Source organism: Paroedura picta, chromosome 13 (genome assembly GCF_049243985.1).
Source record: "Paroedura picta isolate Pp20150507F chromosome 13, Ppicta_v3.0, whole genome shotgun sequence".
NCBI classification, from domain to species: Eukaryota; Metazoa; Chordata; class Lepidosauria; order Squamata; family Gekkonidae; genus Paroedura; species Paroedura picta.
Genome location: NC_135381.1, coordinates 42,496,531 through 42,517,771, shown reverse-complemented (window position 1 = coordinate 42,517,771; position 21,241 = coordinate 42,496,531). Strand labels below are relative to the sequence as shown.

The 21,241-nt window shown below is 46.2% G+C and overlaps 1 protein-coding gene and 1 pseudogene across 1 annotated transcript in view; one reads left to right on the top strand and one right to left on the bottom strand.

Annotated features, from left to right (window-relative positions):
• The first annotated feature begins 2,322 nt into the window (after positions 1-2,322).
• The window catches only part of CAPN6 (calpain 6), a 61,043-nt gene continuing 42,124 nt past the window's right edge, over positions 2,323-21,241 (top strand). Inside the window, exons 1-3 of the mRNA XM_077308126.1 lie at positions 2,323-2,418; positions 5,121-5,186; positions 6,859-7,033. Coding sequence (XP_077164241.1) covers positions 6,869-7,033 — 165 coding nt within the window. The 5' untranslated portion in view covers positions 2,323-2,418; positions 5,121-5,186; positions 6,859-6,868. The remainder of the gene's footprint in view (positions 2,419-5,120; positions 5,187-6,858; positions 7,034-21,241) is intronic.
• On the bottom strand, positions 8,462-8,594 carry LOC143823276 (U4 spliceosomal RNA; annotated as a pseudogene).

Below are 21,241 nucleotides of genomic sequence, written 5' to 3'. Positions count from 1 at the left end.
CTACTTGGTGTAGAGAGCCAGTTATGTGTAGTGGTTAGGAGTACGGACTTCTAATCTGGCAAGCTGAGTTTCATTCTGTGCTCCTCCACATACAGCCAGCTGGGTGGCCTTGGGCTCTCCATGGCACTGATAAAACTGTTCTGACCGGGCAGGAATATCAGGGCTCTCTCATCCTCACCCACCTCACAGGGTGTCTGTTGTGGGGAGAGGAAAGGGAAGGCAAATCTAAGCTGCTTTGAGCCTCCTTCGGGTAGAGAAAAGCGCCATATAAGACCAGCCTCCTCCTCCTCCTTTTCTTCTCCTTCTTCTTCTTTTCCTTCTTTTCCTTCTTCATTTTCTTCTTCTTCTTCTTCTTCTTCTTCTTCTTCTTCTTCTTCAACTCAGAGAATCTTCTTTGTCTTTACAACACTGAGAGCCAGAACGAGGTCTGGATTACAACTCGTTTTCAAGACTTTCCCTCAGTGGCTCATGTACACCACATCAGGTCATCATCATGCTTATCATCAGAACCCACGGCTGCAAGGCTATCAGTGACCTGTACACATAATATTGAAGTTTTTACTGTTTGTAAAAGAATTTATTGTCTGTAATCATTCGTTCAGAGATAAACATACTAAGCAACTGAGGAAAAGCTGCAGTCTTGAAAAAGAGTTATTACCTGGACCTCATTCTGGCTCTCAGAACTGTAAAAATAAAGTTTCTTGGAGTCAAACTATCTCCCGATGTCAGATTTTTCTTTCTATTGCTACATGCAGCTGACAGGTCTTTTTGTAGCCTATTGGTAGGGCCTGGATATCTCCTGGGATTACAGGTGATCTCCAAGTGACAGAGAACAGTTTCCCTGGAGAAAACAGCTGCTCTGAAAGCTGGACCCTAAAGTCTTCAACTCCTCAAGCCTGCCTTGCCTGGGGTTTACCCATAAATCTCCAGGAATTCCCTAACCCAGAGTTGGCAACTAGAAGGCAGCGCTGCCTCTTCCAGATTCTGAAGCTCCCTCTTGGGCCCTTCTCTGAACAAATCGGCTTAAACAAGGGCGGGAGGGAAGTAAAACAAACACGCTGCCTGCAGGGGGAATGCCTGCTGGAAACAAGCTTATTTCTTATTAACCAATTTGCACAAGGCAAGTGTGTTAATAATTGATGCCAAGCACGAGCAGTCGTCAGAACAAGAGGGAGCAGCTCACAGCATTCACCATTTGTTTGAGAAAGCTCTGGTTTGGCCGTGGGCACCCATCAGTACATTTATAATCACATGTTGAATGAGATACTGCTAGACCAAATTACACAATTTTCAAAAAAGGGGGAAACAGTGGTCATGGGTGACTTCAATTACCCAGATATCTGTTGGAAGAACAACTCTGCTAAAAATGCAAACTCCGTACAATTCTTAACTTGTCTTGCCGACAGCTTCATTTCCCAGAAAGTAGAGAGGGGAACCAGGGGCTCTGCTATTTTAGACTTGATTCTCATCAATAGGGAAGAACTGGTAGATGAGGTGGAAGTAGTGGGCACACTTGGTAGCAGTGACCATGTGCTTTTGGAATTTTCAATCGTGGGAAAGAGAAAACCTTTACGTAGTTGTACGTATAGACTGGACTTCAGGAAAGCTGACTTTCACATACTTAAAGGTATGCTGCGTAGAGTCCCATGTTCAGAAAAAGAGATGGGAGGGCTGGGAGTTTCTTGAAAGTGGGCTGGGGGCTGGGAGTTTCTTGAAAGTGAAATACTGAAGGTTCAATCACAAACAATTCCCTTGAGGAGAAAAGATGGAAGGAGCCTAAGGAAGCCAAGTTGGCTCCATAAGCAGTTGTCAAAAGATTTGAGGAATAAGAAAGAGTCATTTAGGAATTGGAAGGAAGGCCTTATTACCAAGGATGAGTATAAACAAATAAACAATAATTGTAGGGGGAGTGTTAGAAAAGCTAAAGCTCAGTATGAGCTTAGGCTAGCAAGAAATGCTAGACATAACAAAAAAAGGCTTCTTTAGTTATATTTCAAGCAAGAAAAAGAATAGGGACACCATAGGACCACTGCAAGGACAAGAAAGTGAAATTATAACAGATGATGAAGAGAGGGCTGAACTGCTTAACTCCTATTTCTCCTCAGTCTTCTCTTGTGAGGGAAATAGTGATCAATGTGGCAAAAACGTAACGCAACACGGGGGATGGGAATGGTGGCCTAGGATCACTGTTGGAACAGTCCATAAACACCTAGTTTCTTTAAATGAAACAAAGTCTTCTGGGCCACATGAGCTGCATCCAAGGGTACTAAAAGAACTTGCAGATGTCATCTCTGAACCTCTGTCCATTATTTTTGACACTTCTTGGAGAACAGGTGAGGTGCCAGACGATTGGAGGCGGGTCAATGTTGTCCCCATTTCCAAGAAAGGGGAAAAGGAGGATCCGGGCAATTATCGACCGTAAGTTTGACATCTGTAACTGGCAAAAATTTGGAATAAATAATCAAACATTTGGTCCTTGAGCAGCTGAAACTGTGATTTCTAAGACTCAGCATGGGTTTGCAAAAATGAGTCATGTCAGACCAACTTTATCTCTTTTTTCAAGAAAGTGACTACCTTGCTGGATCAGGGAAAGCTGTGGAGTTGGAATTGGGCAGGATTTGGGGCAGGAAGGGATCACACAGCAGAGTATAAGGCTATGGAGCCCCCCTTCCCCTCCAAAGCAGCCAGGGGAACTATTTCTTCAATCTGGAGATGAGCCATGATTTCAGGGTCCCTCCTGGGGATTGGCATATAAATAAACAAGTAAGGATTTGCTGAGGATTGGGAATCCTGTTTGTGTTACCAGCTCGAGTCTCTCCTGTGAGGCAAAACGCCCCCAATTCTTTCAAAGGGTTAATGTGCATAGTAAGAAGAAGAAGAGTTGGTTCTTATATGCCGCTTTTCGCTACCTGAAGGAGGCTCAAAGCGGCTTACAATTGCCTTCCCTTTCCTCTCCCCACAACAGACACCCTGTGAGGTGGGTGAGGCTGAGAGAGCCCTGAGATTACTGAAGAAGAAGAAGAGTTGGTTCTTATATGCTGCTTTTCTCTATCCGAAGGAGTCTCAAAGCGGCTTACAGTCGCCTTCCCTTCCTCTCCTCACAACAGACACCCTGTGAGGGAGGGGAGGCTGAGAGAGCCCTGAGATTACTGAAGAAGAAGAAGAGTTGGTTCTTATATGCCGCTTTTCGCTACCTGAAGGAGGCTCAAAGCGGCTTACAATTGCCTTCCCTTTCCTCTCCCCACAACAGACACCCTGTGAGGGAGGGGAGGCTGAGAGAGCCCTGAGATTCCTGCTCGGTCAGAACACCTTTATCAGTGCTGTGGCCAGCCCCAGGTCACCCAGCTGGCTGCATGTGGGGGAGTGGGGAATCGAACTTGGCATGCCAGATTAGAAGTTCGCACTCCTAACCACTACACCAAACTGGCTCTCCTACCAAACTGGCTCTCAGTGATGGTCTCCTTCCATCTTTCCAGTATTACTAATTGGGCTTCTAGCCTTGGGGCCTCTTACCATCTTCAAGGCCAGAGTAAGGAATGGGATAATTGGCTCACCAGGAGAACCTGTGAGCCTCAGGAAGGGAGGGGGAGAATCAGGGTGAGGAGGTGATTTTCTAGAGGAGTCTAGCAGAAACACATCCTGTTAGGAGTGTGCTACCAACTGATGCCTGTGGATCAGAAAGTTATAACTGAGCTGAGAGCTTTGAGAAGGAAACTAGTTTGGATTCTGCCCTGAGTATCACCTGCTTATTTGTGAATGGACAGCAGTGTAGAGAATACTTGAGCTGAGGCCTTTCAGTTTCATGACTGTAATCTAATACAAATCTAAAGTGTGTTAGATAATTAAGCTAGTTTTTTATTTTTCTGTGCTGCATGATTTTAGAGGTGTGTGTTGCACATAGATGAACTTACATTTTTGGGATTTTTTAAAAGTAATTTATATATTTATAAAAGCTATTTTCCTGTGCACACTGGCTCTGGAAAACTATGGGGTTCAGACCTGGACTGTTTCCTCACTGGACTCATGTTCTTGAGTAATATCAGGGCTCTCTCAGCCTCCCCTCCCTCACAGGGTGTCTGTGGTGGGGAGAGGAAAGGTGACTATAAGCCGCTTTGAGACTCCTTCGGGTAGAGAAAAGCGGCATAAGAACCAACTCTTCTTCTTCTTCAGTAATCTCAGGGCTCTCTCAGCCTCCCCTCCCTCACAGGGTGTCCGTGATGGGGAGAGGAAAGGTGACTATAAGCCGCTTTGAGACTTCTTCGGGTAGAGAAAAGTGGCATATAAGAACCAACTCTTCTTCTTCCTCGGTAATATCAGGGCTCTCTCAGCCTCCCCTCCCTCACAGGGTGTCTGTGGTGGGGGAAAGGAAAGGGAAGGCGAATGGAAGCCACTCTGAGACTCCTTCAGATAGAGAAAAGCGGCATATAAGAACCACCCATCGTGTCCCAGAAGAAAATAAGAACACGCTGGTCCACTTGAAACCCTTCTGTCCGCACAGCAGGGTCCCCGGCCCTCTCCCCGTATCCACACAAATTGTTTGGTTCTGGTTGCCGAAGTCGGCATCCATCGATTCTGCCGCTGTCTGCACATGCTTCTGAAGCAAAGGGCAACTGAGTCCTGAAAGACAGCATTTACTAAGAGGTTTAATCTCACAATGGGGCCTTTGTGCAAAAGGACTGCATGAAAAGAAAGGGAGTAACAGGCTAGCAGTTTTTTTGTTTTTTTAATCAGGAGAAAAGACTAAGGTTAGAACCTTTTGCTCAGAAGCTGGCACCACTTATCATGCTGTTACCAACTCCAGCTCTGTTTATAGGAAAGGAATGCCAAAAGCCCTGCAGACAAGCTCTCCTTTCTAGTATCTCCAAAAGTTATTTATTTTTAAACAACAGGATGTGAGCAGTAAAGCTCTCTGTCAGATGTGCTCCAGGAATCAAGCAAAAGACAGCTCCGGGCTCCTTACAGCTATGCTTCTCGTGTCCCACGAGTGGTGAAATTATTGCAAACGGAATTTGGGTGGGGGAAAGAGAGAAGCACAGTTAGTATAAACCTCCCCGCTGACGGCTGGATTTTGGTACAGCCCGAAGAGTTTGCAGGTTAATAAAGCCAAGTTTTGTTTGCAGAATTGATTTGGGACCTTCCATGCCTGTGTTTGCCTGACAGCCTGGGAAGCCCACCAGAGGAATCAGGTAAGAGCTAACCAGACAATGATCCCTTTTGCGGGATTCATTCATTAATATTTCCTTGTACAAAATACAGCAGGGGAAGAGCTGAGAGATACTTACGGGATGAAGAACGAAGTTAGCCTTTCCCGGCAGTGACAAAATGGATTAAATTACACCATGCATGTATTTAAGGAGCCCTGCTCCGCACACTCTGGGAGTTTAAAAAAGATTTCCAGAGGAGGTGTCATCATGTGGGCATTTATCCTGGGCAAAGTTTAACTTTACGTCAACCCGGTTCCTTTCTGCAGGCTGCACTGGAAACAGCCACAGGTGGTGTCAGAGGGTGGAAAGCTCATTGGGAAATCCGACAGTCGCTTCTGCTAGTTTCCCAGATTGCAAAAACGAGGATATCCCGCATTCACAGGCCCCCTACAAATGTTGTCCACTGTGTGCATATGTTTGTTCCACATGTCCCTTATGTCCTCGAGCACAGCGACTGCTGCCAGACATCTGAGAGGAGATGGTCTTCCTCAGTGGTCTTCCTCAGTCCTGTTCTTAGGGGTGCTTTAATGGAGCCAGTGGCTCAGCAAAGAGAAACATCTAGAACCCCCCTAAGTAGGTTGGATAAGATATTTCTTGTAGTTTTTAGTCATCATAACATTCTTTAATTAAGTAAGAACTTCCTTAGCTTGCTCCCATCCTATGCTGCTGCAGATAATCTACTGGGCTCATAATCATATTGTAGCTAAAGAGGGATATTAAAATATAGAATAAGGATGAGAGCCAGACTAGTGTAGTGGCCAGAGAGTCATGGAAGCTTGCATGGGTGGGGACCTTGCAGCAGTCATGCAATCTCAGCCCAGCCTACCTCCCAGGGTTGTTGTTGCGAAGATAAAATGGAGGAGAGGAGAACCATGTTAGCCACTCTTGGTCCCTGTTAGACCCATTATGCACGGGGGTTTTAGCGCACATTCGGGGTGGAATGGCGGCGACTAAAATCACCGATAACGCACGGAGCCGGCTGCAACCGGCCGCAGCTTCGGTGCATGCCGCCGAAAAAGCCGCGTCAGTGAAACGCGGAAGAAAGCGCAGCTTCCGGGTGACCGGGGCGCAACCAGAAGCGGCGCCCGGATCGCCGCGTGCATAATCGGTTACTCTGGGTTTTGCCGCCGTCGCGCCCCGCCCCGCCCCGTGCATAACCGGTATGCGTCGCGTCTTCCCCCTCCGCGTTTTCCATGTGACCCGAAATCGCCGTTTCGGCGGCCGTGCATAATGGGCCTTAGGGAGAAAAGGGGGGGGGGGTGTAAATGAAGTAAATAAATAAAAGTCAGGAGTGGACCAGTGGAACAAGCAAGAGATGGTGGGGCCTTGGACCACCTATGCTGAGTCCCAATTTGTTTCCAGGCCCCCTTCATTGGGTTGCTTTTGACTTTTAAAGTCCAACATGGTTTGGGAACCACCAACCTGACCACCATAGTCATCTTCAGAGGCCCTGTTGTGGACAAACTCGGCCTTTGAGATTAGTTAAAAACATAGTTAAAACAATAGAACTGAGACAGTTTATGTATCACTATAATAGGGCAAGAGCATTTCCTTTTATATCGCAGTTCTTAACAATCTAAAAGTCTTGAGCTACTTGCATTAGCATCAGATTGACTGGGTAATGCATGGCTTATTCAAATCCCTTCTTGCTCAGACGGAGAAGCATGCGCTCATCAGTGAAACCTTTCAAAGGTCAGAAGTATCACGAACTTAAGCTACAATGCATTGACCAAAAGAAGCTCTTTGAAGACCCTGAATTTCCAGCTTCTGATGCATCTCTTTTCTACAGCGGCCCTCCGCCCAGGGCAGTGGAATGGAAACGCCCAAAGGTAAACATGTTCTGCAGGGGAATCTCTGTAATCTTTGGTTTTCATTCTGTAATATGGGTTTGGGGGTGGAAGATGCCATCAATTTACAGCTGGCTTTGGGGGACCCTGGATGGTTTGCAACACAAGAGCTATTCAGAGGTTTCCCCTGCCTGCTTCTGTGTTTTTCCCAGCCAGGATTTACTTTGGTTTCCCTTAAGTTTTGTGCTGAATCCACAGCTTGGTCCACTAAGAGAGTGAAGTTGCTAAGATTGTTCCTTCATTGAGCGGGAGGTAGATCTATTTGGCTTGTATGGCCCCTTCTAGCTCTATGATTCTGAGATGATTTAGAATGCCGGGTTAGCACATGCCTCTCTCCATGAACAGTGTGCAGCTCCTAGCCACTCACTCTGCCAGGAACCTGGGCATGATCCTGGATGCCTCCCTTACAATGGAAGCCCAAGTCACAAAGGTAGTGCGGCTGGCATTCTACCACCTCCACCAAGCCAAGCTACTAGCGCCCTACCTGGACCCAGAACACCTAGCCACAGTGATCCATGCGATGGTCACCTCCAGACTGGACTTCTGCAACTCACTCTACGCAGGCCTACCCTTAGCCTTCATCCGGAAACTACAACTGGTGCAGAATGCTGTGCCCAGGATTCTCATTAAGACATCATGGAGATCTCATATCCGGCCGGTACTTCAAGAACTCGGCTGGCTCCCAGTTGAATTCCAGATTAGGCTTAAGGTTTTGGTAATCACCTTTAAGGCCATACGTGGTCTGGGCCCAGTGTATCTGAGAGACCGCCTCCCTGCCTATACCCCCAGAAGAGCTCTACGCTCTGCCACCTCCAACTGGCTATGTATCCCTGGCCCTAAAAAGGCACGTTGGGCCTCAACAAGGGCCAGGGCCTTTTCAGTCCTGGCCCCCACCTGGTAGAATGAGCTCCCCAAAGAGATCAGGGCCCTGCCGGAACTTCCACAGTTCCGCAGGGCCTGCAAAAAGGAGCTCTTCCACCAGGCATTTGGTGGGGCCGACTGACCCATAACATCTACAGGTGCCCCCCAGACTGAGGGACCAAACCTACTGAGGGATTGTCAAGTTATTGTTGAAGTGCCGTTCTAATTGTTGCAGTTGATGTGTTGTTGTTATTGTTATACTGTTATTTTGATTTTGATAGTGTTCGATATGAATGTTCAAAAATGTTTTATGTAAACCACCCATAGCTGTAGGGAAGGGCGGTATAAATGAATGAATGAATGAATGAATGAATGAATGAATGAATGAATGAATGAATGAATGAATGAACCAGAATTACAAGTGATCTCCAGGCTGCAGAGATTAACGACTACTCTGGATGTTAGACCATAATCCTATATCCCTCCCCTCTGTAAACCTTGCCTTCCCCGGGATCTACCCCCCAAATCTCCAGGAATTATCCAACTCAGAGTTGGCAACCCTAAGAGAAACTAAAGCACCATCCTCTCACAAAAAGGCAAGTAATGGGTGAAGGGGCAATTTCAGCAATAATCGCGCCTCGGATTAACCTCATTGCCTACGATACTGCCACTGCGCAAAGCAGTGGTTATGCCACATACACACTAGCGGCTATAGCCTCTACTCATGGCAGAGCCAAAGGCGGGTTAGGAATTTTGATTGCTACATCATTGAACGCAGTAGTTAGCCAACTTCCCTCTTATTCACCAATGGCTATGGCAATTAGCATTTGCTGCCAGCAGACTTCATTCCTGGTTGTCCATGTCTATATGCCTCCTGGTAAGACCAATGCCCAACTGGATAAAGATTGGGAGGGCCTGGAAACATATATACTAGAATTTATCAACACCTATCCAACAACATATATAATTGTAGGAGGTGACTTATCTTTAAACCGCCCGTGGCGCCACGGGCGCCACGGACTATATAATTCGGTAAGCCCCCTTGAGGTGGGCTTTGTCCGTGATGAGGAAGGGTCCGGATTGGACCCTTCCTCACGACAGACAATCGGAGGGACCAATCGGCAGGCGCGAAGCGCCTGCCGATTGGTCCCTCCGATTCCCAGCTCCAGCAACTGTCAGGCCGCCGCCCGAGGGAGCCCCCGGCAGTCGCGCGAAGCCGATTGGTCCCTCCGATTCCCAGCTCCAGCAACTGCGAGCCGCGCAAAGCGCGGCTCGCAGTTCCCCCCAGCCTGACGCGGCGAGAGGCGCTCCGCGCCTCTCACCGCATCAGACCGCCGACCCAGGGAGCTGGGGCTGGGAATCGGAGGGACCAATCGGCAGGCGCAAAGCGCCTACCAATTGGTCCCTCCGATTGTCTGTCATGAGGAAGGGTCCAATCCGGACCCTTCCTCATCACGGACACATCCCGCCCTACAACCCCTTAGCCTTTTATTTAGTCCGTGGCACCCGCGGCGCCACGGGCGGTTTAAAGATATGGTTGAACATTTTTGGAATAGTTAATTACATCCCCCCAGATTAGCTAACAAACATATCTCGCTACTGCTCTATGCAGATGACGCTGTCCTGTTATCAAGAACGTCAAATGGAATGAGAAATGCCTTAGTTCTTCTGGCTACTTACTGCCGATTGAACCAGCTAGAGGTCAATCATTCAAAAACAAAGATTATAGTTTTTGGTAAGAAGCCTAAAACATATACATGGCATCTCAATTCATCACCCATAGAACAGGTCAGATTTTACAAATATCTGGGAGTACTATTCCAATCAAATGGCTGTAGAAACTCCCATATATCATATATTTCCTCAAATGCCCAGAGAAGCTCAGGTGCCATTCAGAAATTCTTCTGGCACAAAGGTGGGCATAATGTTCCCGCAGCCCTTAAGCTGTTCAAGGCAAAACCTCCAGCACAGATGATGTATGGGGCCCCATTGTGTATAAATGTCAATATTTCCAGCCTAGAAAAGACCCGGGCTAAATTTTTAAGATCCCTACTCCAAATACCAACCAGCATTTCCAACGCTTCAATCGGGGTGGAAACAGGAATGTATTCTGTCCAGACCAGAATATGGATATGTACGTCCACGTACTGGTTAAAATTGCTTTTTTCCACAAATGGTTTACTTTACCAAATGATATCTGAATCATTGGTTGTGCCGTGGATATCCACTCTTGAGAAAAAACTTTGCTCATATGGTCTATCCAAACAGTTAAGGAAACAATAAAACAAAGAATCCTAGATATCCATCACCAACAGGATTTCAATCAAGTAAAAAATCCACGTTTTCCAGTGCCTCCACTTAATAATTTGAGGCCATTACCTTATTTATCTAATCTTGTTTTCCCAGAACATAGGATATCTTTTGCTCCCATCCGCTTTTAGGGAAGGCTTATTCAAAAAAATACCCAGCTGTGATAGTTTATGCATCTGCCAGGATGGGAGCATTGAGACATCTGAACATGTATTACTCCAATGTAGGCTATACGATCAATTCAGGGGAGAACTTATACCTTCCCTACAGAATAAGCCTAACTCAGAGGCAACCACAGACATGTTGCCAGACAAAAGCACAGAAATAACTTCTGTTGTGGCCAGATTTGCTTGGAAAGCTATCAAAACAAGGAAGAGCCGGTTGGATTCGGAGCAACTTAGGTAGAGATAGTCTCAATTGCTTGAGATAATGCTTGTGAGTTTTAAAACCACAATGATTCTTATAACTGGAATGTTTTTAAATTTTATAATATTTTAGTTATCAATGATTCTTTTATCTTGTTAAGGCCAGTTGTTTTGTGTATTTTGTAATTTGACTACAGATCTAGTGCCGTAATAAATTTGTCTTCAGGGGTAGTCAAACTGCGGCCCTCCAGATGTCCATGGACTACAATTCCCAGAAGCCCCTGCCAGCATTCGCTGGCAGGGGCTTCTGGGAATTGTAGTCCATGGACATCTGGAGGGCCGCAGTTTGACTACCCCTGGTCTATCTCAAGGGGTAATTTCAGAGGAGTTACAGTTTACTGTCTTGGTTTCCTTCTCTAGTTTTTCAGCAGAGGTAAGAAACCAGGGCTCCCATCTTTTAAAAAAATGTCTGGATGGGGTGAAATGTGGAACTTTGCAAATTATCTTCTGAAAGGGGCTTTAATAGAGCTGAGGAAGCAGGGAAGAGGAAAGCAACTAGGCTTCAGCAGCAGTGTTATGAACGTTTTATGGCCGTATCTTAGATCCGCAAGCCAGAGGCACAAGAGGAGGGACAGTCATGTGTCTCTTCTGTGTCTGTTTTCGTTATGGTGATGTATACAAAACAAATCACAGCGGAGTCTCTTGCAAGAAGCTTTCTTTTGCAACTTAACCTCTGGTGGGTCTAAACTAGAGGATTTGGGCTTTCCTGAATCTACTAAAAATGTTGCTCCTTTCTCTAACAGTCAGTGTGAAACCCACGTGAAGACAGGAAGTGGAGTATGGAAGGGAGAGGGGCTGTCCCTTGGTCAGAGTGTTAGGCTGGTGCAACTTGGGTTCAAATCCCCACTCTGCCATGAAGATCACAGGGTGACTCCAGCCAGTCAGGCTGAATAGCCTCAATGGGTTGTTATGAGGATAAGTCCTGCAGGGCCTGCAAGATGGAGCTCTTCCACAAGGCTTATGGTTGAGAACAATCAGGAATCAGTAACACCTCACATCAGTGCTGGGCCTCTCTCTCCCCCCCCCCCGCCCCCCTTCCCAATTGCCCTTATTATATAATACCAATAGCCAGCAGCAAGTAGCAACCCTTGGTGTAGTGGTTAGGGGTGAGGACTTCTAATCTGGTGAGCCAGGTTCGCTTTCATGACATGGGGCTTGCCACAGCACTGATAAAGCTATTCTGGCCGAGCAGTAATATCAGGGCTCTCTCAACCTCACCCACTTCACAGGGAAACATCTGGAGGACAATTTGGTGACCCAAGGAGGTCAGCATGGATTTGTCTCCAACAGGTCCTGCCAGACCAACCTAGTTTCCTTTTTTGACCAAGTAACAGGATTGCTGGATCGTGAAAATTCGGTTGATGTCGTTTACTTGAATTTTAGTACAGCTTTTGTTAAGGTTCCCAATGATGTTCTGATGGATAAATTGAAGGACTGCAATCTGGATTTTCAGATAGTTAGGTGGATAGGGAATTGGTTAGAGAACCACACTCAAAGAATTGTTGTCAACGGTGTTTCATCAGACTGGAGGGAGGTGAGTAGCGGGGTACCTCAGAGCTTGTTGCTCGGTCAGGTACTTTTAAACATATTTATTAATGATCTAGATGAGGGGGTGGAGGGACTACTCATCAAGTTTGCAGATGACACCAAATTGGGAGGACTGGCAAATAGTCCAGAAGATAGAGACAGAGTTCAACGAGATCTGAACACAATGGAAAAATGGGCAAATGAGAACAAGATGCAATTTAATAAAGATAAGTGTAAAGTTCTGCATCTGGGTCAGAAAAAAGAAAAGCATAGCTACTGGATGGGGGATACGCTTCTAGGTAACACTGTGTGTAAACGAGACCTTGGGGTACTTGTGGATTGTAAACTAAACATGAGCAGGCAGTGTGATGCAGTGGTAAAAAAGGCAAATGCCATTTTAGGCTGTATCAACAGGGGCATCACATCAAAATCACAAGATGTTATAGTCCCATTGTATACGGCACTGGTCACACCACACCTGGAGTACTGTGTGCAATTCTGGAGGCCTCACTTCAAGAAGGACGTAGATAAAATTGAAAGGGTACAGAGGAGAGCGACGAGGATGATCTGGGGCCAAGGGGCCAAGCCTTATGAAGATAGGTTGAGGGACTTCGGAATGTTCAGCCTGGAGAAAAGGAGGTTGAGAGGGGACATGATAGCCCTCTTTAAGTATTTGAAAGGTTGTCACTTGGAGGAGGGCAGGATGCTGTTCCTGTTGGCTGCAGAGGAAAGGACGCACAGTAATGGGTTTAAACTTCAAGTACAACGATATAGGCTAGATATCAGGAAAAAGTTTTTCACAGTCAGAGTAGTTCAGCAGTGGAATAGGCTGCCTAAGGAGGTGGTGAGCTCCCCCTCACTGGAAGTCTTCAAGCAAAGGTTGGATACACACTTTTCTTGGATGCTTTAGGATGCTTAGGGCTAATCCTGCGTTGAGCAGGGGGTTGGACTAGATGACCTGTATGGCCCCTTCCAGCTCTATGATTCTATGATTCTGTGATTCTGGTGTCTGTTGTGGGGAGAGGAAAGGGAAGGTGATTGGAAGCCACTTTGAGACTCCTTCGGGTAGAGAAAAGCGGCCTATAAGAACCAACTCTTCTTCTTCTTCTAATTTTAATTTTATATCATTATCATTATATTTAGATTTAGATTTATTTCCTGCCACTTCCTAAATGGCTCATGGCGGGCCACAATGTCTAAAGAAAAAACCCATTAAAACACTCACTAAAACTTTAAAATACTCCCAACATGGCGGAAAACCCCCATTCCTAATCCCTATTGTTAAGGGGGGGAGGTTTGGAGAAGGATGTCCGACAAATTATAATTGTTATTATAATTCAATTCAATGATGACTTATTGTATTTTTTTACCATCTTGAAATGTTTGTATATTTGTCTGATATTCAATGCTACGAGACAGTCAGTCCTAGAGGGGTGGCATATAAATCTAAGCATTAACTAAGTATGCACGTAAGGTAGGTAGACAGACAGACGGACGGACGGATGGATGGATGGGTAGGTAGATAGGTAGGTAGATGACAGACAGACAGACAGACAGACAGACAGACATGTGAGTAGGTGATAGCAACCTCTGGACTCTTTTGAAGAAGAGTGTGACAAAATTGTGGCATATTAAATGAGGCCTAAGGGTGGTGTGATTATAGAATTATAGAATCATAGAGTTGGAAGGGGCCATTCAGGCCATCTAGTCCAACCCCCTGCTCAACGCAGGATTAGCCCTAAGCATCCTAAAGCATCCAAGAAAAGTGTGTATCCAACCTTTGCTTGAAGACTGCCAGTGAGGGGTAGCTCACCACCTCCTTAGGCAGCCTATTCCACTGCTGAACTACTCTGACTGTGAAAATTTTTTCCCTGATATCTTGCCTATATCGTTGTAATTGTAGTTTAAACCCATTACTGCGTGTCCTCTGCAGCCAACAAAAACAGCATCCTGCCCTCCACCAAATGACAACCTTTCAAATACTTAAAGAGGGCTATCATGTCCCCTCTCAACCTCCTTTTCTCCAGGCTGAACATTCCCAAGTCCCTCAACCTGTCTTCATAGGGCTTGATTCAAACAGGGTGTTCTGGAGGTGAAATCTAGGTTTGCAGACCTTTATGCTCCCGCAGTTTTAAGCTCCTTGGCAAAACGTTTACATTTCCTGAATTCAGCTTTTTGAGTTCCAAATGCTTCCTGGTAGTCATTTGGAAAGTTGATTTTAGGGTATGCTTTTAAAAGAACCCTGTTGCATTAGTATTTTTAAAGGGTCAACTTTTTCATCTGTTTCCACATGAAATCTGCTTCTTCAGCCACGGAGCACCAAGAATATGGAGTATCGCTGCTTCAGAGGTAGCGTTCCGTCTATCCCTTGTGGCTGATAGCCACTGATGGACCTTTGTTTTGTAAGTATTAGCATCCATGGACTGCTCAGGGCAGCATATAACAATGTAGAACTGGTTTTTCCAGGTGACATTGTATCCTATCTAGTGTTTGCTTTTCAGCATGGTGTAGGGGTTAGGAGCAAAGGATTCCACGCTTCCCCATGCAGTCATCCAGCTGACCTTAGGCCAGTCACAGTTCTCTTAGGTCTGTTCTCCCAGAGCAGTTCTCTCAGAGCTCTCTCAACCCCCCCCCCCACCATCTCTCAGGCTATCTGTTGTGGGGAGAGGAAGTGAAAGGTGTTTGTCAACCACTTTGGGATTCCTCTGGGTCATAATAAGTAGAGCAGGGGTAGTCCAATTGCGGCCCTCCAGATGTCCATGGACTACAATTCCCAGAAGCCCCTGCCAGCATTCGCTGGCAGGGGCTTCTGGGAATTGTAGTCCATGGACATCTGGAGGGCCGCAGTTTGACTACCCCTGAAGTAGAGTATAAGAAAACAGTTGTTCTTCTATTTAGATACCTGTTTTTTCACACATGAAGAATTAGGATTTGAAGAACTGGAAATGATTCAAGAATCTTGTTTAGCTGTACCTTCAGCCGGCTCCTACTCAGTGTTTGGAGAGGCCAGCAATGGTCATGGGGGGAAAATGTGGCCAGGAATGTGGGAAGAATGATTGTCTAGCTTTGTGGCGTTTGCCCCGTACTCCCTGTACTGCACTGGTGAATGCAGACAAGGGATCTGCTCATCTTGCCCTGCCTGAGCTGGAGTCACAAGCAACAGAGGGCTCATTCAACCCTCTTCTTCCTCTGCCCCTCAATCGCTCAGGCAAATCCAATATCTTGGGTGACTGGCCAGTTGGCAAAGCTACCGAGAGCCACTGTGGTCCCCCAGGCAAAGTTTCTCTTTGGTGGTTCACTAGGTCATTCTAGGAATGAGTTTTTAAGAAGAAAAGAAAACCATGGCATTTTTTCGGCTTCAGGAATAATTAAGCTGAAAATATCAGCATTTCCCGATATTCCTATGGTATTCAGATTCAGGAAATATTTGGGAATGCTAATTTTTTTCATGTTCATAAGTCTAAAATGCTTAAAGGGATCGAGATCCCTTTAAATGCCTTCTCTACTTTAGCTGCAAAACCATGGTTTGGCATGAACACAGAGTCCACGGCATTTAAAGGGATCTCAATGGGCCTGGAAGGGTTTCCTGAATAGGTGGAAGTTAATTAACTATATATATATATATATATATATATATATATAGGCTTTTATATTTTAATAATATATATGGGCCTTTATATTTTAATAAAATGGGTGCTAGATGGCTCCTCCCTCCCCTCCCCCCGACTACAAAAGGCTTGTGTGTCCGTTCGCGGGGCCATAGTCGCAGCAGTCAGTGGTCCTCGGGGCCTGGCCATGGCGGTGGCGGAGAAGGCCAGGGACAGGCGGGGAAGCGGGGAAGTGGCCAGCGGCAAGTCGTGGGCTCGGGGTCGGGGTGGGAAGGGGGCAGGTGGTGGCAGCCAGGGACGGACGATTGTGGTCGGTGTGGGAAGGGTGTGGGAGGGCCTGGAAGGGTGTGGGAGGGCCTGGGCTGTGGCGATGCTGCATGGCCACTATTTGCGGGGAGTCCTTGTCGGGAGGGAAGGGTGATGGTTTACTGCCGGGAAAGGAGCAGGGAGGCTACGTCTTCTGGGGATGGAGTCTGGGCACGAAGTCCAGGGCGGGCCAAGTGGCCAATAGGGCCACGTGGCCCCTGAATGACAGGGGGGCCCAATCAGGAGCCGCTTTGCGGCTCCTGATTGGCCCTCTCTGAGTTTTTATCCCGGACAGGTCCCGCCCTAACTCCTCCCCAACAGCTCTTACCCTTTTATTTAATCCACTCCGCAGGAGTGTGTGTATGTGTAGTGTATGTGTATGTGTATGTATGTGTGTATATATATATATATATATATATATATATATATATATATATATATATATATCTGTGTGTGTGTGTGTATATGTATATATAAAACATTTATTAAACATAATATGACTATAAATGGCCATGTTGATGGGCCTGGCTGAGGTGGGAAGGGGAGCGGCCCAGGGTGGGCATGACCACCCCAATCCTATCCTGTTACAATTATTATACATCATTATACAATTATACATCGCTGTTACAATTATTGTAAATCATTGGTTTTTATTGTCATTTTATGGTTTTAGGGGACGGGTTTATGTAAGCCGCCTCGAGCCTTCGGGGGGAGGCGGGGTATAAATATAAATATAATAATAATAATAATAATAATAATAATAATAATAATAATAATAATAATAATAATAATAATAATAATAATAATAATCCTATTCTGCACAGTTTTGCAATTTCTGGGGTTTCTCAAAGCCCGAAGAACATTTCTGGAATTTCTCAATGGTAAAAAAGTTAAGAAAGGCTGACCTAGAGGCCGAATTTAAGAGCAAAAAGGAACGGCATTCTGTTGACTAGCTGGACATGGGTGCATTCTTCCAGCAGCTGAGAAGCGTCCTATTGACTGCCAGTCAGTTCCAGCTATAAATATCTTTTCAAGAGCTCAGGGAGCATAAACTCCTTGAGTGATTTGGAGGATGTGTTTTTATAAATAGGAGAGACCTTTCTGAAACCTCCAGACCATTGCCTTTCTGTAACAACAGCCAAAGAAACCACAAACCTCATCCCGTCTCAGGTGGGGTTACCTTTGAAAGCTCTCCAGCTGATTAAAGTGCTGGCTTAAAATGACCCTGTTCTGCTTCAGAGGCTCCCTCATCCCCATTTTCACAGGTAATCATGAAACTGTTCACTTCCACGGCTGGGGAGTGGGGGTGGTGAGGGCTGTAAATCATTATTAATCTCCCCAATTAGCAGAATGTGGGTTCATTAACCTTTCTTGGGGGGAATGGGCATTCTCCGGAGTCATGCGATTATTCTCTGCAAGACTGTAAATTGCTCAGTGCAATTAAAGAGAGAAGAGGTCACTCTGTCCTTGATTCAGAGCTTCAAGGAGATTCCTTGCAGTCATTAGTCACCCGGGTTCTCCCTGTGCATCGCTGCTTCCCCACAAATGCTCGGATGGATCTCCCTGGACCTTATAAGCGATGGGAGCTCAGGATTCTGGGTTTGCTCCCAGATATGCATCTGGCAGAGAAGCAGGGCGATAATTCACTCGCCTTGGCAACTGCATCTCCAAATGAAAGCCAGATAATGGCTGCGATTGTGTAGCAATAATGCAGTTGAGTGGCCATTAGACAGGGGGAATTATCATAATACTTGTAGCAAGGCTCGTTTTTAAAACAGCCTGTAGAACGGTGGGAGGGCCCCTGCAGAGCAGGGTAGCTGAGTTCTACAGGAGCCCTGCTCCCCTTCAGCCTCTGCCCTTGAACCCGTACTCCAGCAGAGCAGGGAGGGCTAGGTGGCAAGCTGGGCCAGATGGGGGGGCCCCACCTGCAACCAGGAGGCTTAGGCGAGTGGTGCAGCCACTGCAGAACACGGCTGGATGACCTTCCCCACTGTTCCACTAGCTAGGAGGGTGAGGAGTATGGGGTACCCATGGTAGGGCACATCTGGACAGGTTTCCCCATCCCCCTAATAGCCAGGAGGCCACAGAGACCCTGCTGATGAGACCAGGATAGACCATGCTGCCTTCCTTCCCTATCCTACCCAGTCAGAGGTCATAAAGGAAATTACTTAATATTGTGATGCAGTCATTTGTATCTGGCTGTGTTTTAGACTCCAAAGTGATAAAAGTAGAGTGTCAACTGAATACCCATAATCAAAATGCCCTGTTTTATAGTGGTAACAACTGGGACATTTGGCTAATATAGCAGGTTAATATAGAAGCATGATCTGCAGCAAATAAATCTCCCGAGAAGAACGTTGCAAAAAAGGAAAACTTACATTTATTCCAGTAGATGCAGCTCACTTTCATTCATTCATTCATTCATTCATTCATTCATTCATTCATTCATTCATTCATTCATTCATGACATTTGAGGTGGCTGGATGGAGTCCCTGAAGCAGTAGGTGCAAACTTAAATGGACTCCGGGGAATGGTAGAGGACAGGAAGGCCTGGAGGACCATTGTCCATGGGGTCGCGATGGGTCGGGCACGACTTCGCACCTAACAACAACAACAAAATGCTGCCCTTCCCTAAGTCTTAGGGCGGTACACATGAAACATAAAGGAACTAAACAACAAACTCAGTTTTTTACATCAAATAGAAACAAGGGCAATGGGAATGACAATAACAACAACAACAGAATAACAGTTCAACAGAACAACAATCAAACAGGTCCATGATTTGAATCAGGTACATGGATTCCTGGGAGGGAGGTTCAGGGGTTGAGTGGGTGTTGTTGGTCCCACTTGACCTCAACCAAATGCCTGGTGGAGGAGCTCCCTTTTGCAGGCTCTGTGGAAGTGTTCTAGTTCTGTTAGGTCTCTGATCTCCTCTGGTGGGAACCAGGATAGAGAAAGCTCTGGCTCTGCTTAAGGTCAAGAGAGTTTTCTTGGGACCAGGAATCACTAGGCAGTTGGAGGTAGCAGAACATAGAGATCCTGGAGGGGTGTAGGCAGAAAGGTCGTCCTTCAGGTACACTGGGCCCAGACCGCATATAGCCTTAAAGGTGATTACCAGAACCTTAAGTCTGATCCGGAGTTCGACTGGTAACCAGACAAGTTGTTGGAGAGTGGGCCGAATGTGGGACCTCCATGATGTTGCTGCGAGACCCCTGGCCACAGTGTTTTGGACCAGCTGTAGTCTCTGGATAAAGACTAAGGGCAGGCCCGAGTAGAATTAGTTGGAGAAGTCAAGGCTAGAGGTGACCATCCCATGCCCGGAGAAAACTTATTGTGGAAGCCAAATCTAATTTATTATTGCTTGAATATTGTTTTTCCAGTCACCTTGTGCAAGATAAAAATATTTCAACCAAGTAAAATAAATATCTGCAAGTAGTGCTGAGCATGGGAATACTTCTTTGGTGTTACCGGAAACTTTCCCCCAACCCTGTTATTTTGGCCCATCTCTGGTTCTAATGTCTGTATGTTGCAAGTTTATGATCTGTGGACTTTATAAATGCTGAGACATGACAGAAACTGCCAAACCTTCAGCCAGGGAGGAAAAAAATTCTGACAAGTAGTGAAGTGGAATTTGGGAGCTGTGTGGGAGGAAACCGGTACTGAGACAACCCTGAGTTAAGCTCCCTTCACTCTCCAGTCATCCCACGCAGTTCTTCGGCATGTGAGAACTGCAAAAGGGATGCTGCTTTAATTGGGTACCCCAGAACTGCATTATGGTGTGCTGAAATCACAGTGCACTCTAAGGTGAGTGTGCTAACCAATGTGTGTAGCTCCTATTCCCATTGCACAACTGCTTTCCTGAAGCCACAGCATGTCATGGTTGGCTTACAACGGAAACTTCCTGAAACTCAGTCAAGAGTTCAGCCGCACACAGACACACTCACACGGAATTTGTGCTGATTATTCACTAGGGTGTAGCTAGATATGACAAGGGTTGGAATATGTAATTCTGTTATCTGTCGGATTTTTGTTATAACTTGGGAATTTTGTTCCTCTAAAGAATATGCTTGTTTTCAGTTGGTTTCCAGGTTTGATATTTTTTGGGGGTCTGAACCTATTTTTGTTGGTCCATTTCCAGGGACTAAAAGGATGATGATTATGACACAAGAAAAGCCATGAAGCATCATGCCCAAGGCCCAGCCAGTACAACACATACTGATTCCGCACAGTGGCAGCCACATCAGGCCACCACCAGGAGTTTGTGATGGGGCTGTTTGCCCCATGACTTTCTGTGTCTCCATACGGGACTGTTTTCAGTGGCAGGCCTCGTCTGCCCCAGATTTCTGCCAACATATGAGTCAGGTGGGGCAGAAAAGGGCCACCGTGAAGGGGGAAAGGGGGGTAAGAATTACAGAATCATAGAATCATAGAATAATAGAGTTGGAAGGCACCTCGTGGGTCATCTAGTCTAACCCCCTGTGCTATGCAGGACACTCACATCCCAATCGCTCATCTATGGTAACCTGCCACCCCTTTGCCTTCACAGGATCAGCCTCTCATTCAGATCGCTATCTAACCTCTGTTTAAAAATTTCCAAAGATGGAGAACCCACCACCTCCCGAGGAAGCCTGTTCTACTGAGAAACCGCTCTAACTATCAGGAACTTCTTCCGGATGTTTAGATGGAATTTCTTTTGAATTAATTTCATCCCATTCATTCTGGCCTCTGGGGCAAGAGAGAACAATTCTTCTCCATCCTCTATATGGCACCCTTTTAAATACTTGAACATGGTTATCAGATTTCCTCTCAGTTGTCTCCTCTCCAGGCTAAACAGACCAAGCTCCCCCAACCTTTCCTCATATGTCTTGGTCTCCAAACCCCTCAACATCTTTGTTGCCCTCCTCTGGACACTTTCTAGTTTGTCAATATCCCTCTTCAATTGGGGTGCTCAAAACTGAACACAGTACTCCAAGTGAGGCCGAACCAGAGCAGAGTAAAGTGGTACCATCACCTCCTGTGATCTGGACATGATACTCGGTTTGATACAGCCCCAAATCCCATTTGCCTTTTTAGCCACTGAGTCACATTGCTGACTCATGTTCAATGTATGGTCTACTAAGACTCCTAGATCCTTTTCGCACATGCTACTGCCA